The sequence below is a fragment of the Heterocephalus glaber genome, unplaced genomic scaffold (genome assembly GCF_053883595.1).
Source record: "Heterocephalus glaber isolate CG9 unplaced genomic scaffold, H.glaber_assembly_v1.0 deba00001481, whole genome shotgun sequence".
Classification (NCBI taxonomy): domain Eukaryota; kingdom Metazoa; phylum Chordata; class Mammalia; order Rodentia; family Bathyergidae; genus Heterocephalus; species Heterocephalus glaber.
Genome location: NW_028258317.1, coordinates 64,860,353 through 64,874,501, shown reverse-complemented (window position 1 = coordinate 64,874,501; position 14,149 = coordinate 64,860,353). Strand labels below are relative to the sequence as shown.

Below are 14,149 nucleotides of genomic sequence, written 5' to 3'. Positions count from 1 at the left end.
AGCAGAGGTTGAGACCCATTCTTTTATGATAAATAATGGTTTCTTTCCTCCCTCCCCTTGACCTCACTCCCACAGTGCCTACTCCTTCCACGTTAGCGCAGACGGTCAGATGCAGCCGGTCCCCTTCCCCCCCGATGCCCTCATCGGACCCGGAATCCCCCGACACGCTCGCCAGATCAACACGCTCAACCACGGGGAGGTGGTGTGCGCGGTCACCATCAGCAACCCCACGAGACACGTGTACACAGGCGGCAAGGGCTGCGTCAAGGTGTGGGACATCAGCCACCCTGGCAATAAGAGTCCTGTCTCTCAGCTGGACTGTCTGGTGAGTGCGCAGGAGCTGCTGCACACAGGCAATTTCTCCTCGGAGACTCAATAAGGAGATAGCTGTCCGGGCCTGGGTTTCATGCCCATTAGGAGGAAATAGGAGCCCACCTGTTTCCTATGCTGATTCTCTCCCCCACCCACTCCGTTCCTGCAGTGAGGTTTCATTTGTTGCTGTGGAAGTGGTTGGATCCCAGCATGCATAGATTTCTTGTTGAAAATAGTTTACAGTGTGTTTTAGAAGCTCTTGATGTGTAGAAGTGTATTACAAAGGGGGTTTCCCGTTTAGTGGATGAAAAGCACAGCTAGGTCTGGACTCTGGTTCCAATCCATTTTTAATTTCCTGGCAGCCTGCAGATAAATGTTGACTAGTAAACATTTGATATTGAGGCTTGAAAATCCCCCATGGACAGGGTCTGTTTTGTTAAGGGAGACCTGGGAGAGCTGGCTGGGTTTTACTACCTTAATTTCAGGAAGAGTTAAAAGATCACACTTCCAAGGTGTGGGGCCTCAGTCAGCACAACAGGCACGGAAGGAACACCTTCCCAAGGCATACAAGGTCTAAGAATACCAGTTTGCATTTTCAGGGGCACAGAACATACCATGTTAGGTCTGAAAAGTGTAACCCCAGGATTTACAAACCCCTGGTTGGCCGCCTTCCCTGGGGCGTCTGCCTACACAAAGATTCACTGTCTGGGAGGACATGAGGGTTGCAGAGGCCATGTTCCCAAAAAGCAGAGTGGCATTGTTCTTGAGACATGAAGACTTTAGGGGGATAGCTACTAGTACTTTTTCTTTAAATTAAATAACTCAAAAATACTTCCTTTAATGAAACTTGGACTTCAGTCCAATGTTCTATAGTAGTAGCAGTGTTCTCTTTTGAAGTTTTGTGCTTAAAGTTCCTGTGATCTTCAGAAGATAGGGCACTGTTAAAGCTTGTTCACTGGGGTCTGGGACGGAAGACAACAGCGACTTCTGTCCTGGAGGTGAATCGTATTAGGTCCCACCCCACCTACTTTCTTCAATGTGCTGGGTTTTTGCTGGGGAAATGCCACCTTTTATCAAGTTCTTTGGCCTTTGAATTGAGAGGCTTACATGAGACAGGAGTTGCATTATAGCCCATAATCCCAGCTGCTCCGGAGGCTGAGGTAGGAGGATTTTAAGTTCAAGCCCAGCCTGAGCAGCTTAGTGAGATGCTGTCTCAAAATAAAATAAAAAGGGATGGGTGTGAAGCTCAGTAATAGAGCACTTACCTAGCATGTGTGCGGTCCTGGATTCAGTCCTCAGTATAGCAAAATAAAATCACAAGTTAAGAGAGCAGCTCTATGAAATTCTTAGGTAAGAATCTTCTGACTAAAGAAAACTACAGTGTAACATTTGGTAGAGAGTTAAGAGCCTGCAAACCAAAGCATATGCAGGGGGCCTGCAGTTCCCAAATAGTAAATAATAGAGAGGGGCAACATAAAAGATGTAAAACTTGCTTTGAAAAGTGTTTCTTTGTTGACAAGTCTGCACACTGGCCATACACCTAGACAATTTCAGGTCTGCCTTCGGAGCAGAGCATCAGGGTCTGTCCCATGAGCTTCTGCACACGGCAGAGCAATCCTGTCAGTTTGTTTTGTTTACTATTTATGAAGGAAGCAATTGCATTTGGACCCTGATCTTTCCTCTGGAATACAGTTCATACAATGCCACTCCTCAGTCAGAAACCAAGACAGCAGTTACAGCGAGGCACTATTATTGCCCGGTGCTACATTATAGCAATTGAATTATGTTTATTTCACAGAACAGAGATAATTACATCCGCTCTTGTAAATTGCTACCTGATGGCTGCACTCTCATAGTGGGAGGGGAAGCCAGTACTTTGTCCATTTGGGATCTGGCGGCTCCAACCCCACGCATCAAAGCAGAGCTGACATCCTCGGCACCCGCCTGCTACGCCCTGGCCATCAGCCCTGACTCCAAGGTCTGCTTCTCATGCTGCAGCGACGGCAACATCGCCGTGTGGGACCTGCACAACCAGACGCTGGTGAGGTGAGCACAGGTGGATCTCTAGGAGAGGCCCCTCTTGCAGTGGTGGCCTGGAGAGAAGGCCTCCTGTCACCTTGGCTTCTCTGGCTGCCCCTAGGTTCCCGGCCCATCTGCTACCAGGCCAGGATGGAACTGGGTGCTGGGAACACCCAGGGGGGCTCCACGGTCTGTCAAGCAGTGTGCCGGATGGTCTTCTTTGGGCTTCTGTTCTTCAGCCCACGTTGAGGGGCAGGCCTGGCTTGGGGATGTGGGGTTAATGTCGATTACACGGCAGTATGAAGAGCCCTGGGTGTTTTGAGCTTTGGTCAGAACCTTGTTTATGCAAACAGGAGCCAGCTGAGGAAAAGACAACACAAAATCAACAAAAGGACATTAGAAGAGATTCCATGAATTGAACCCACAGACCCACAGTGTCTGTGTTTTTCAGTAACTACGTAAGAGTCCTGTTCAGGGTTTACCCCTTTCAGGAATGGGGTGCTCTGCCTGGCTTCCCGGAATCCATCCTCTCAACCTCAGCTCCTGTTAGGCCTCTGCTACCTTGGTCAGGGCTCACACCAGAGATGTCCTGGGAAAGTCTTTTAAGAAGTAAGCACTGAGCTGTGCATGGTGGGACCTGCCTGTGATCCTAGCACTCTGGGAGGCTGAAGCAGGAAGAGCATGAATTCAAACTCAGCAATTTAGCAACTTAATGAGACCCTAGCTCAAATAAAACATTAACCAAAAAGGAGTAGGGTTGTAACTCAGTGCAAAGGCCCAAGGTCTGTTCGCAGTACCAAAAAGAGAAAGAGGTAAACACGCAACATCACAGGTACAGTCGGGTGTGTTTGGCTCTTTGCCACGTTTCATTGCTGTTCAGAAATTTCCTTAGTTGATACTGCATTTGAGGCCTGCGGCTTATCTGGTGCAGGCCCCACTGCCAGTCGGGTGCACGTGTGGGGCTGTAGAGGTCATCATGGCAGCCCGACTCCTTCAGACATCCTTACAGAAATCCAGTACTGTGAAGGCAGGCACATTGGTGATACAGCACAGAGTGAACCGAAGGAACTCGTGGAGCCAGGTTACAACACCCCTTCTATCTTTAGAAAAAGTTACTTTCTTTTTGTTTCTTCTGTAACTTAATAGCACTTCAAAATATTAGTCCTAAGCACTTTTCAATTGGGATCCCATTTAGTCTGATCTGCTTCATCCCATGTTTACAGAGAGCAGCCTGGGGCGTGGGAAGGTTGAGTGGCTCACCCTGCTCACCAAGGCAGCATGGTGGAGCTGCACAGCCCTCCTGCCATGGCTATGCTCTGCGCTCCACTGTGTGCCGGCTCCCTGCAAGGAAGGCCTGTTGTCCAGGAGAGGCTGGTGCCTTCCAGGCTCTGTCAGGCTGTAGTGGCACCTGTGATGAGTGGCCGCTCTGTGCAGGACACAGGTCATTGTGTTTCTTGTGACACAGCACATCATGAAGACTCATGGCTCTGTCTTTTGGCAGCCGGAGAGTGGCACTGCCATCAGGACATGGATGGTGGCAGATGTAGGGGCGCTGTCAGGTGTGAGCAGGAAAGGATGTTTTTAGGGGACAACACATTAACTGAATTAAAGAAGTGAAGAGAAGTCACAAGGTGATAGGATGCGGGGAGGACTGGGTTTTCAGAGCTGTGATGAGGAAGACAGGAAGCACCTCAGGGACACCCTGGAGGCAAGCCTGCCTGTTAGGGAAGAGGACCGAGCTGGAGCTGCCGTCACTTCCCAAGGCAAGGACGCTTGCCCTAGCTCACGGAGGAGAAGTGTTAACTCAGAATTCAGAGCAGCACGGGCGCTTCCCATGTGCTCTTATAAATTCCAAGCTCAGCTTTAGAAGTTTGGAGCTCTGTGGGAATAAGGAGCAGGGCGGGGGGAGGGGATCCTAAAGGAAAAGGCACGGGACATCAGAAACTCTGAGCCTGTGGTCTTCACTCAGTCTTACCCGATTCTGAAGGTGGCTCCTGACCTCTCCCACTCCTCAGCTCCCTCTCAGCAGGCAGAGCTGAGTCCCTGACAGGCACCACTGCTGCATGCTCCCAAGATCGAGGCCCCTGCAGCCTTGAGCAGCACCTGTGCTCAACAAGTCCCCAATGTCTGATTGTCTCAGAGGCCAGAAAGGTTCTCCTAAGAATAAAAATCCTGTGCTCAGCTTGGAGGCAGGGTGCTGCCCGTGGATCTGCCTCAGTAATTAGCTTTATCTCTGCCCAGTGCACCGAATCAGGATGCTGCGTGACCCTTTGTCTCTGGAAGTCCAGATTTCCTAACACAAGGCTCTTTCTAATTCAGAAGGTAGGGTTGAGTAAACAGGTGAGCTCACGCTCTGTTGGCACGAAGGTTTGGCACAAATGGTTGATTTGCTCAAGGGGAGAGGATGCTTCTGGAACACAGCCACTTCTCACAGAGCAGGACTTTATCTTTCCTGAAGGACACACTGGGATTGTGTGTTTCTCCTTTATTTTCTTTTAACACTTTTCAGACCTGGGGAGGAGTCTTACCTTCTAGACAGATTTGGCATAGAAGTGAGAGCAGCAAATCTGACTTCTGGGTAGTGACCTCCAGTGGCATTCTATCTCTTTAGCCCTTGGATGGTAAAAAAAGAAACCAACTATTCAGGTGCATTTTCCTGTCTTCCCAGGGAAAGTTAGTTTGATCTTACACATCAGCAGACACTGACAAGATAACACACATGGAATCCAAAACTAACAACAACAGTGTTTACCTTAAGCTCTGGCAGGAAATCATTATTCAATCTGGTTTGTTTTATCAGGCAGTTCCAGGGCCACACAGACGGAGCCAGCTGTATTGACATTTCTAACGACGGCACCAAGCTCTGGACGGGCGGCTTGGACAACACCGTCAGGTCCTGGGACCTGCGTGAGGGGCGGCAGCTGCAGCAGCACGACTTCACCTCACAGGTGACTGTCTGGCCTCGCCTGCTGTGGGGTCCGTGGGGCAGACTGTGTGTCGTGCCCTGCCCCAGTGGAAGGGTAGCTGGACAGACAGATCAGCAGAGTTCAACATGAGATAACTGATTTAAGGAAAATAAAACACACAAATGAACACCCCTGAAGTACTTGGTGTGTCTAAAGTGCTGTAGTTAAAGACATCCTAGCTGCCCTATCTATGTATGGGTTTAAGACATTCATACAGTGAGGCACACAGTTTTCCTTCAACACAGCTTGGTCTGTTGTGTATATTCTCACGGTTCAATGCTGGGAGAGAGATGATTTGACTCCTGTTTAAATAGAATTTGAAGAATGCGCAGGTTGTCATGAGGAGTAGTGGAAATTCACAACAACTTTGCAAGTTAATTCACTTCCCCTGCATCGAGGAGCTTAAGAAAAATGCATCAGTATCTCAGTGGATGCCCATTTTATTACTTGTCCCTTAAAAAAATGGACTCATGGCTAACTAGATTTATGGAGTTTTGCAATAATGTAAAAATAGCAACTTTGTAAATTGTGTCAAGCAATTAGATGTCAAGTGTCTGGATCTAGACTTGTTTCAGGAAAGGCAGTGCCTGCATTTGAAGTGCATTCTGGTGATAGAATTATTCTTCATTACATGACATTTATCTTTTTTATACTAAAAAACAGCTTGAATTAGAAAAATAGGCAAAAATAGGAAACAACTATATATAATGATGAATTTTATGTCCCTGTTAACATTTTGATTTTGTTTATAGTCTTCCTTGTTTAGCCCTTTCCTAATGTGAGTAGGATTGTAGTTTTGATCTCCTTATTTTTAACTTCTTATGGAATTCTCAAATATATATGAATACTGAAGGTGTCCAAACATACATGAAGGGGCAGAGGTTCTGGTGCCCGTGACCCGACATCAGCAGGGCTCAGCTCCCGGCCTGTCTTTCTCATCAGTTCCCCACACACTGCCTGCCCCGAGCACTGGATTATTTTAAAATAAGTTCTAGATTTCATATAATTTTGTCTGTGAACATGCAGTTAATATCTCTAAAAAGATAAGGACTTCTTTTAAACATACAAACAAATACCCTTAGTATTAAGAATAATCCCTAGCTGAATGTAGTGGTACAACTATAATCCCAGTTACTTGAGAAGCTGAGGTAAAAGTATCACAAGTTTAAGGCCAGCCTGGGAAACTTAGACCCTGCCTCACAGAAAATAAAAAGGCCTAGGAGTGTAGTTCAGTGGTAAAGTACACTTGGGTTCGGTCTCCAGTACTGCAAAGAAAGAACTTCTTAATTTCATTACATAGAATGGAAGTGTTGACATTTTTCCAGTTGTTTCAGAAAGGTGTATTTGTTTGAGGGGATGGAACCCAGGGCAAGCTCCATCCCCAGCCTCACAAAGGGTTTTGACATTTGGTTCATCTGAATTGGGTCGCTTGTCCTGTGTGCTTTTCCACAGTCTGGATTTGGCTGATTTCTTCCCTTGTTCTTGCCCCCACCCAAGTTTATTGAGCAGAGTAATTCATGAGCCTGCTCTGTTTCTCACAGATCTTCTCGCTGGGCTACTGCCCGACTGGGGAGTGGCTGGCTGTGGGCATGGAGAGCAGCAACGTGGAGGTTCTGCATGTGAACAAGCCTGACAAGTACCAGCTGCATCTCCACGAGAGCTGTGTGCTGTCCCTAAAATTTGCTTATTGTGGTGAGTTCAACTGCAAGGAAACTGGAGGCCCTGGATGGCCTAAATGGAAAATACTTCTAAAAAAATATGGTTAAAAGATCATATCTGGAAAAAATGTCACTCTCCAAACAGCTGGATGCAATAATTCTATTGTTTTGCTGTGTCCCTTGGAGTGTAGTGATTTCTGTTTCAGTCTGTTTTGCTAATTTGAGAAGAGTCAGCAGGCAATGAAATTGCCTAATGCAAGGTTTGGACACATACTTGTTTCAGTGGGGTGTGGGTAGTTTTTACCACTCTGAAGAGGGCTGGGTGGGAATTTTTAGAAGAATGAGACAGAAGCTGTGGATGCCGTTGTGAATTGACCAGGATGGGGGACTCAGGGTCAGGAAAGAGGATATTTAGCTACATCCAGACTCTTTCATCCTGCAGTAAAGACAAAAAGGCTTGAAGTTCTATGGGAGCTGTTCTTGTGTGTTTAGGTGGCCATCTGTTGTTTCACTGAGTGGGCAGTTGGATGGGTAGGTACACTTACGGAGCACATTCTGCATGTCACAGAACATGACTGGCATTTCATGTAGGCCAACATTTAATTCTTCTACTTCATTATTAGGAGACTGAGAGCTTTATTGATTCACTGTCTGAGGGACCATCATATGTTGGGTGATGCTGCAGGTCATCTGTCCAGTGACCAGTGAGGCTGATACTCCTTGGATTCTACTCAAGATCACATAGATAATTCATTCACTGGGGAGCCCAGACTTAAAACCTCCTCTTAGGGTGTAGACTAACTACTTAGGCAAGATGGTTTATGCATTACAAATGCTGTTTGATTGAGACCAAGTTGCTAATGTAGAAGGAATTTCAGTGTTGCTAAAGCTGTGTATGCTGTGCTCATTCTAGGTAAGTGGTTTGTGAGTACTGGAAAAGACAACCTCCTCAATGCTTGGCGGACCCCCTACGGAGCCAGTATCTTCCAGGTCAGTATGGCAGTGTGGTGGCCTTGTCACCTCTGAAACCAGAGCGTAGGTGTGCCGGAGGGAGCAGGGCCCTGGTGTCCTGGCTCTGCCTTAAACACATGCCTATTCTCTTCTCTTCCAGTCCAAAGAGTCCTCCTCTGTGCTGAGCTGTGACATCTCTGTGGATGACAAGTACATTGTCACTGGCTCGGGTGACAAGAAGGCCACAGTCTATGAAGTCATCTACTGAAAACATAACAGGGTTTAACATTTATAGTTGAATTGGGCCAAATGTTTTGAATTTGTAGAAATAGAGAAGTTGTAACTTTAAATGAAAAAAAAAAATACATACAAAACAAAATACCTGTTTCCAAACCTGAACACAATACTACCCCATGTCTACAAAGAGGAGGCAATGAGTCTGCCAACAGAAAGTCACCTGTCTGCCTACCTAGACCAGAAGTAGCTGAGACCGCATGGACCAGGGGCCAAGGGCATGGGACTGAGGAGTGGACCTGCTCACTCGAGCCATGCCTGCCCTTCCCTCCGGCCTGTTGCTCGCGCCTTGATGGTGTGAGGCTCTCTGTTCTGTCCAGTTCACCTCAAATTCCATCCTTGTAGAGCAGTGGTATCTCTGATGAACCTGTTTCCTGATTCTGCATCTTGTGAAATGTTTTTTTGTATTTTTGTTGAAGGTTAAACATTTGTATAAATTGTAAATATATTTGGTTTATTACAGTAAAGGGTTTAGTACCAATAAGTAGTTCTCTTTTGTTCTCCTTTTCCTTTACTGTTTATATCACAGCTTTGGGATCATCGATGAAGGTTGTATAAGCAAAGTCTGTGCATGTGTTCAGAGAGTTTTAAAAAGCACTTGTTATTTTATAAATAAATTTGGCTGTGGACTTATGCTACATTGGAACATGAACCTGCTGGGTTTGGTTGTGCCTGCCTGAAATTCCAGCACTCAGGAAACTGAGGCAGGAGGATCACCACAAGTTCCAGGCCAGCCTGAGCTACATAGTGAGGCCAGCATGGACTACAGAGCCAGACCCTGTGTCAGAAAACAAAAAGAAAGAAAGAAAAAAAAAATCAACCTAGCAAGCACTTCTGAGTTACCAGAAACTCAAGACTACAAAATGGAAGTAACTGGAGATATATTAATGACAGTTTAATCTAGGAAGCTAAATTTATTTTAAGACTCATTCTTTGTTATGAAACTCTCGTGATTCAGGTCACAAATTAAAGCTTTCCTTTTTCCTGGTGATGTGTCAGGAGGCAGGATCTCTTTTCTCTAGGAAAGCCCAGTCTTTTCAAGTCTATATTCTCTTCCAACCTTTGCATTTCAAGAAATATAGGTGACTTTTGGTTTTATTGGTGTTATAATTTATGATGTCCAGAAAGCTGGAGAGTTCATTGCCTTGTAAAAGAAAGGTGAAAGTGAGCTGGTTTTGTCTTCATTAGTGCTCCCATAATCCATTATGTTAACTCAGATAGTCCAGCCAGCCCAGCCCTCAGCCCTGCTCTCCTCATTAGGGCTGTCCGAGCAGCTCCAGCCATCACGACCTGTCATCTGTCTTTGGTCTTTATCTTCGTGGACAAGCTTTTACTAATTTGGTTAGATGGAATCTATAACCCTGGGCTTTTAGGTTAACAAGCATGTTTCTTCCTGCAAGGGCTACATCCCTTGTACACCTGTTATTTACTGTTACATTTTAGAAAAGAACTTGCTTCATAATTTAAAGCCTTTTTCCCCTAGCTATTTAAAAATAACACCTAAGGATTTTTAATGTTCTTGTTTCCTTACCAGACAGCAAGTTTTTGGCAGTTTGTCTTAATATTTTTTGTTTTTCATCAAGACTTTCTTGTTTTTATATTTTTAAGAATATTGCTTTGTTTACTTTTTGCCAAAAAATACTTGTTTATATACAGAATTTGTTAAATATTTTCACTAAGAGAATGGCAACCACTAAGTACTAAAGCTGACTTCTCTCTCCTTCCTTCCTAGTATAATGAAGTAGGCTCTGGTGGCTTACTAATGTGTTTACCTTTTCCATTCTCTCTGCTTCCCTTCCTTCCTTGTTTTCTCCAGTAGTAGGTTAGAGATTCAGTTGCTGTGACAGAGGTTCAAAGATCAGTAGCTTAAATCAGTAGGGTTTGCTTCTGTCCCACCTAAGACCCGGGGACCCAGGCCAGCAGTGTGGCCCTGTAAATTTCCAAGGTTGCTCTTCTTGCCCATTTCCTCCAGCCACCAGTGGGGAAGAGCAGGTCACCCGCTTGCCAGTCTGTTGGCAGAGGCAAAGTCATGTGGCACATCCGGCCAAGAGGGAGACTGGCTCCTTGTACAGCCAGGAGCTCATAGAGAAGGGGAAACTCATTTCAAAGAATTCTGAGTTAAAGAAATAGTCCTCCTTTCTATTCTGGGCAAGTGCTTTGCAGAGCCCGACTCCAGCCCTGACTTCAGGGGTGAGACCGGTTTGGGGGAAGAGTTCTGTAAGAGGTGTTGCAGCACATACCCCATTGCTGGGGTGGGGTGGGGTTGGTCTGGAATCTTGGGAAAGTGTCCAGATGATTGAGAATTTCCTACTTCTAATGAAAATGATAAAAATTGTGCCTTCCTGTCCTGTCATGATCTTGAGGATCAGAAATGGCTGTGCGCAGCATTGTGAGTGCAGCTGTCTGACAGAGGGAGATGGCCTGAGGGAGAGGGGTTTCTTCCTAAACTGTGACCTTAAAGTCCCCACCCACCTCTCCAGGAGATGGGTAGCATGGGATTGTTGAGACCCGGCAAGCCATATGTTTGTATAGCTACCCCTTGGCTTGAACAGGGGTTACAAGGCAGAGCTCAGCAATGCTCCGCCACCTACACGTGGCTCACTTTTATGTGCTAAGAACCGTGCTAGGCAAATTCACCTATAAAATACCAGGAAATGGTTGTAATCAACCCTATTCAAGGCAAGGAAGCTGTGTCTCTATGGCCTCAAAATGCATAGAACCAAGTTTGGTTTTACTGTGACCGCTGTATTCATTCATATTTCATGAGTGGGCTGTGATTGTTTTCCTTCTAGTTTCCAGATTTTCTCTTCGTTTCACTTAAATATTTACAGTATGTGTAGTTTTCTTAAGTATCACTTCTATGCAGTGTTACATGTGTATATATACATTTGTATTCTCAGATAACTTAAATATTTTTTCTCATTCTTTTCATTAACAAATCATATCCTGGCTTTTCTAACCATAGCACCCCCACCCCTGGGCTGGAGATCAGCCCAGAGACTGGCATGGGCTAGGCAAGCATCTACCATTACATGACATCCAGTCTCAGTCACTTTTCCTCATTGCTGGGACAGAATACCCAACACCCACAATTTAAAGAAGTTTATTTTGGCTCAATGTTTGGTCTGTAGTTGCTACTTCCAAAGCAAGAAGGGCCTGCCTAGGAGAAAAGCTGCTCACATCATGGCCCCAGGAAGCAGCAAGTGAAAGCCAGGAAGGGAGTAGCTGAGGAGAAAGATAGACCCTCCTAGATCACACCCTCAATGGCCCACCTCCTAGCAGCAAGTCATCTGGAGGACCCCATAATCTAACCACCCTCCACAAGCCCTCCCCTGAGTACATGAGACTTTGGGAGCATGTGCCTCTCCTTGTCCTGTCTCATTCTTCGTGTGTAAGTTTCTAGCCTATAGCACTTCTATGGAGACCGCTAAATACAATCACAGTCACGATGAGAATAATTCTGTAGTATTTTTCTATAGCTAAATATTTCTAGCACTTATAAGAGGAAAATATTTTATACATACAATAATTAACATTTATTAAATTCCTGTAATTTGTGAGGTGATCAGGTCATTGTTTGACATAAATTATAATCTTTTGGCACCTGAGAGGTGGGGCTTTTTTTTTTGGAACCGGGGATCGAACTTAGGACCTTGCACTTGCGAGGCAGGCGCCGGAACCACTGAGCTAAATCCCCGGCCCAAGAGCTGGGACTTTTGATGGTTAACTCTTTCAGACATCAGGACTGGCAAGCAGCAGCTGGCTCCAAAGCTGAAGAACATTCAAATAGCTATATTGAACATCGCACTGTGAATTTATTGGTGTGGTACAGCTTTCCCAATGCTGCCCAATAGATTATAGAGTCTTAATTTCAGCACATCATTTGATTCCACCAAGAAGGTTCGACACTGTCCTAGGAAGGAGCTTGAATGATGCCGTTTCAAACTCTGCTCTAGTTTGGTTAGTTAGGGTTGGTTACTTCTCAATAATGTCTAAGGAAATCCTAGGATCACCACAGTTTCTTCTTCAAGCAATATGCAACTTGGTTTAGAGTCATTTTCTGCCCCAAAGAACATAACTATACAGATAGCCAAAGCTTCTTTGGCTACATATTTTATCTTAGCACTTAAAAACAGTTACAGTGGACCCTTGAGTTATGACCAGCTTGACATACAAACAACTTGGGTTATGACCAGAGTTTTAGTTTTAACTTAGAAACAAAGTTTTGAGTTACTTGGCCCGAATGCTGGCTGCTTATGCTTCCAGATGGTCTCAGATACAGATTTAACCATTAAGAGTCCTGGAAGGAACATTACAACATCCTTTCTTGTGTGGAGTTAATTGAGAAATCCTGGGCCAATGTCTCTCTAAGGACACTGAGATCTGCCTGTACACAGCAAAGAGACTTTGAAGGTGAGGAGGGACCTGAGCCTTCAATTGACCAACTTGGGTTACAACCCGACCTCGAGAATGAATTGAGTTCGTACGTCAAGGGTCCATTGTAAATGTTTTGTTCTTACTTGGGTTCATGTTTCTAGAGATGTTGACAACCTTTAGTCTGCATCAGAAACACCAGGAGGACTACTTAACATTCAGATTTCTGGGCCCCAGTCTTAGGGTTTCTGATTCTGTAGGTCAAAGTGGGGCCTGGGAATGTGCATTTCTGAAACAAATTCTCAGGTAGTCATGAGGCTGCTGGTCTGGGACCACACTGGGAGAACTGCTAGTAACCTCTATAGTGGATCTATTGATTTAATAAACTGTATTTGAGTATGTTCATGTTCTAAGCCTGGAACCCTTCCACGTTTTAGGCTTCGTGGCTAAGGTTTAAAATGCAAAGCTTACTGCTTTGAGGTTGTGTGACATCTGTTCTTCTGATAGTCCTAATTTTCAAAAATGACTTGATGTATAATAGGTCTAAAGCAAAATTGAACTCTTAAAAATTGCTTTTTGCTTAGGCCTCTCCCAAAGCACTGCAAATCTTTGAAGATTTGGGATACACATTCTATGACCTAATGTAGTGGAGCCCTCAAGAATGTACACACTACTGAAGTGGACAGTACTGGGGTATAATGGGTGGTGATGCAGAGTTAAAAGTTAGAAATCGTTGTGTGAAAATCGGAATACTGACTGAATACAAAATAGCAAAGCTGGCGACTTTGTTTTTATTTTTTGCAGAACTGGGGATCAAACTCAGGGGCTCATGCCTGCTAGGTAAGCACTCTACCACTGAGATACTTCTCTAACCCTTTTTATTTTTTACCTTGAGACAAGATCTCACAAAGTTGCCCAGGCTAACCTGGAACTTATGATCCCCCTGCCTCAGTTGCCCAAGCAGCTGGGATTTCAGGCATACACCATTATGCCCAGCCAAGCTGCCAGCTTCGGAGTTTATACTCTAAAGATGATCGTACTAGATTCCATCAGCCATGCAGACTGAATTGAGAATGTGGCCTCAGCAAGGCAGCCTCTGGGCGAATAACTTGGGTGGAATTACTGTGGTGAGGCAGGCAGGGAAGAACTGGGGCATGAGGTTGCTTGGGAAAATCAACAGGAAGAGACGGGTGAGCCACACTCATCAGCCTTGGATGTGAATTACCAGTTTGACATTGACTGGCCTTCAGCAGCACCGTCCTTTAAAAGTGATCGGAAGAGCTGTTGTGTGCCAGTCAGGCACCATGCCAGGCAAGGGCTTCCATACTTTCTCACATAATTGCATGTAAATTTTGGATGCACCCATGTGTTAAGAAAAATATTCCTATTTGCTTTAATTGATAACTTTTTTTAAAAAGTCATAAATATGTTCTATACCCCTGGTTTTCAACTTAGAGAATATAGCAAGGCCAAGGAAGAAAATAAAAACCCATTGGTCTACCTAGAAAGCGTGCTGTCATTTTTATGCCAGGCACATCAGATATAATACGGATACTGACTGAATGCTAACATTCG

General features: G+C 45.1%; 1 protein-coding gene across 14 annotated transcripts in view; it reads left to right on the top strand.

The window, feature by feature from the left end:
• Tle1 (TLE family member 1, transcriptional corepressor) overlaps positions 1-8,852 on the top strand; it is an 89,402-nt gene extending 80,550 nt beyond the window's left edge. For all 14 annotated transcript variants that reach the window (XM_087184157.1, XM_087184148.1, XM_087184155.1 and 11 more), the window contains 6 exons: positions 76-325; positions 2,111-2,358; positions 5,132-5,279; positions 6,839-6,989; positions 7,869-7,945; positions 8,067-8,852. In XM_087184157.1, the coding sequence (XP_087040283.1) occupies positions 76-325; positions 2,111-2,358; positions 5,132-5,279; positions 6,839-6,989; positions 7,869-7,945; positions 8,067-8,174 (982 nt within the window). In that variant the 3' untranslated portion in view covers positions 8,175-8,852. The remainder of the gene's footprint in view (positions 1-75; positions 326-2,110; positions 2,359-5,131; positions 5,280-6,838; positions 6,990-7,868; positions 7,946-8,066) is intronic.
• Positions 8,853-14,149: the final 5,297 nt, after the last annotated feature.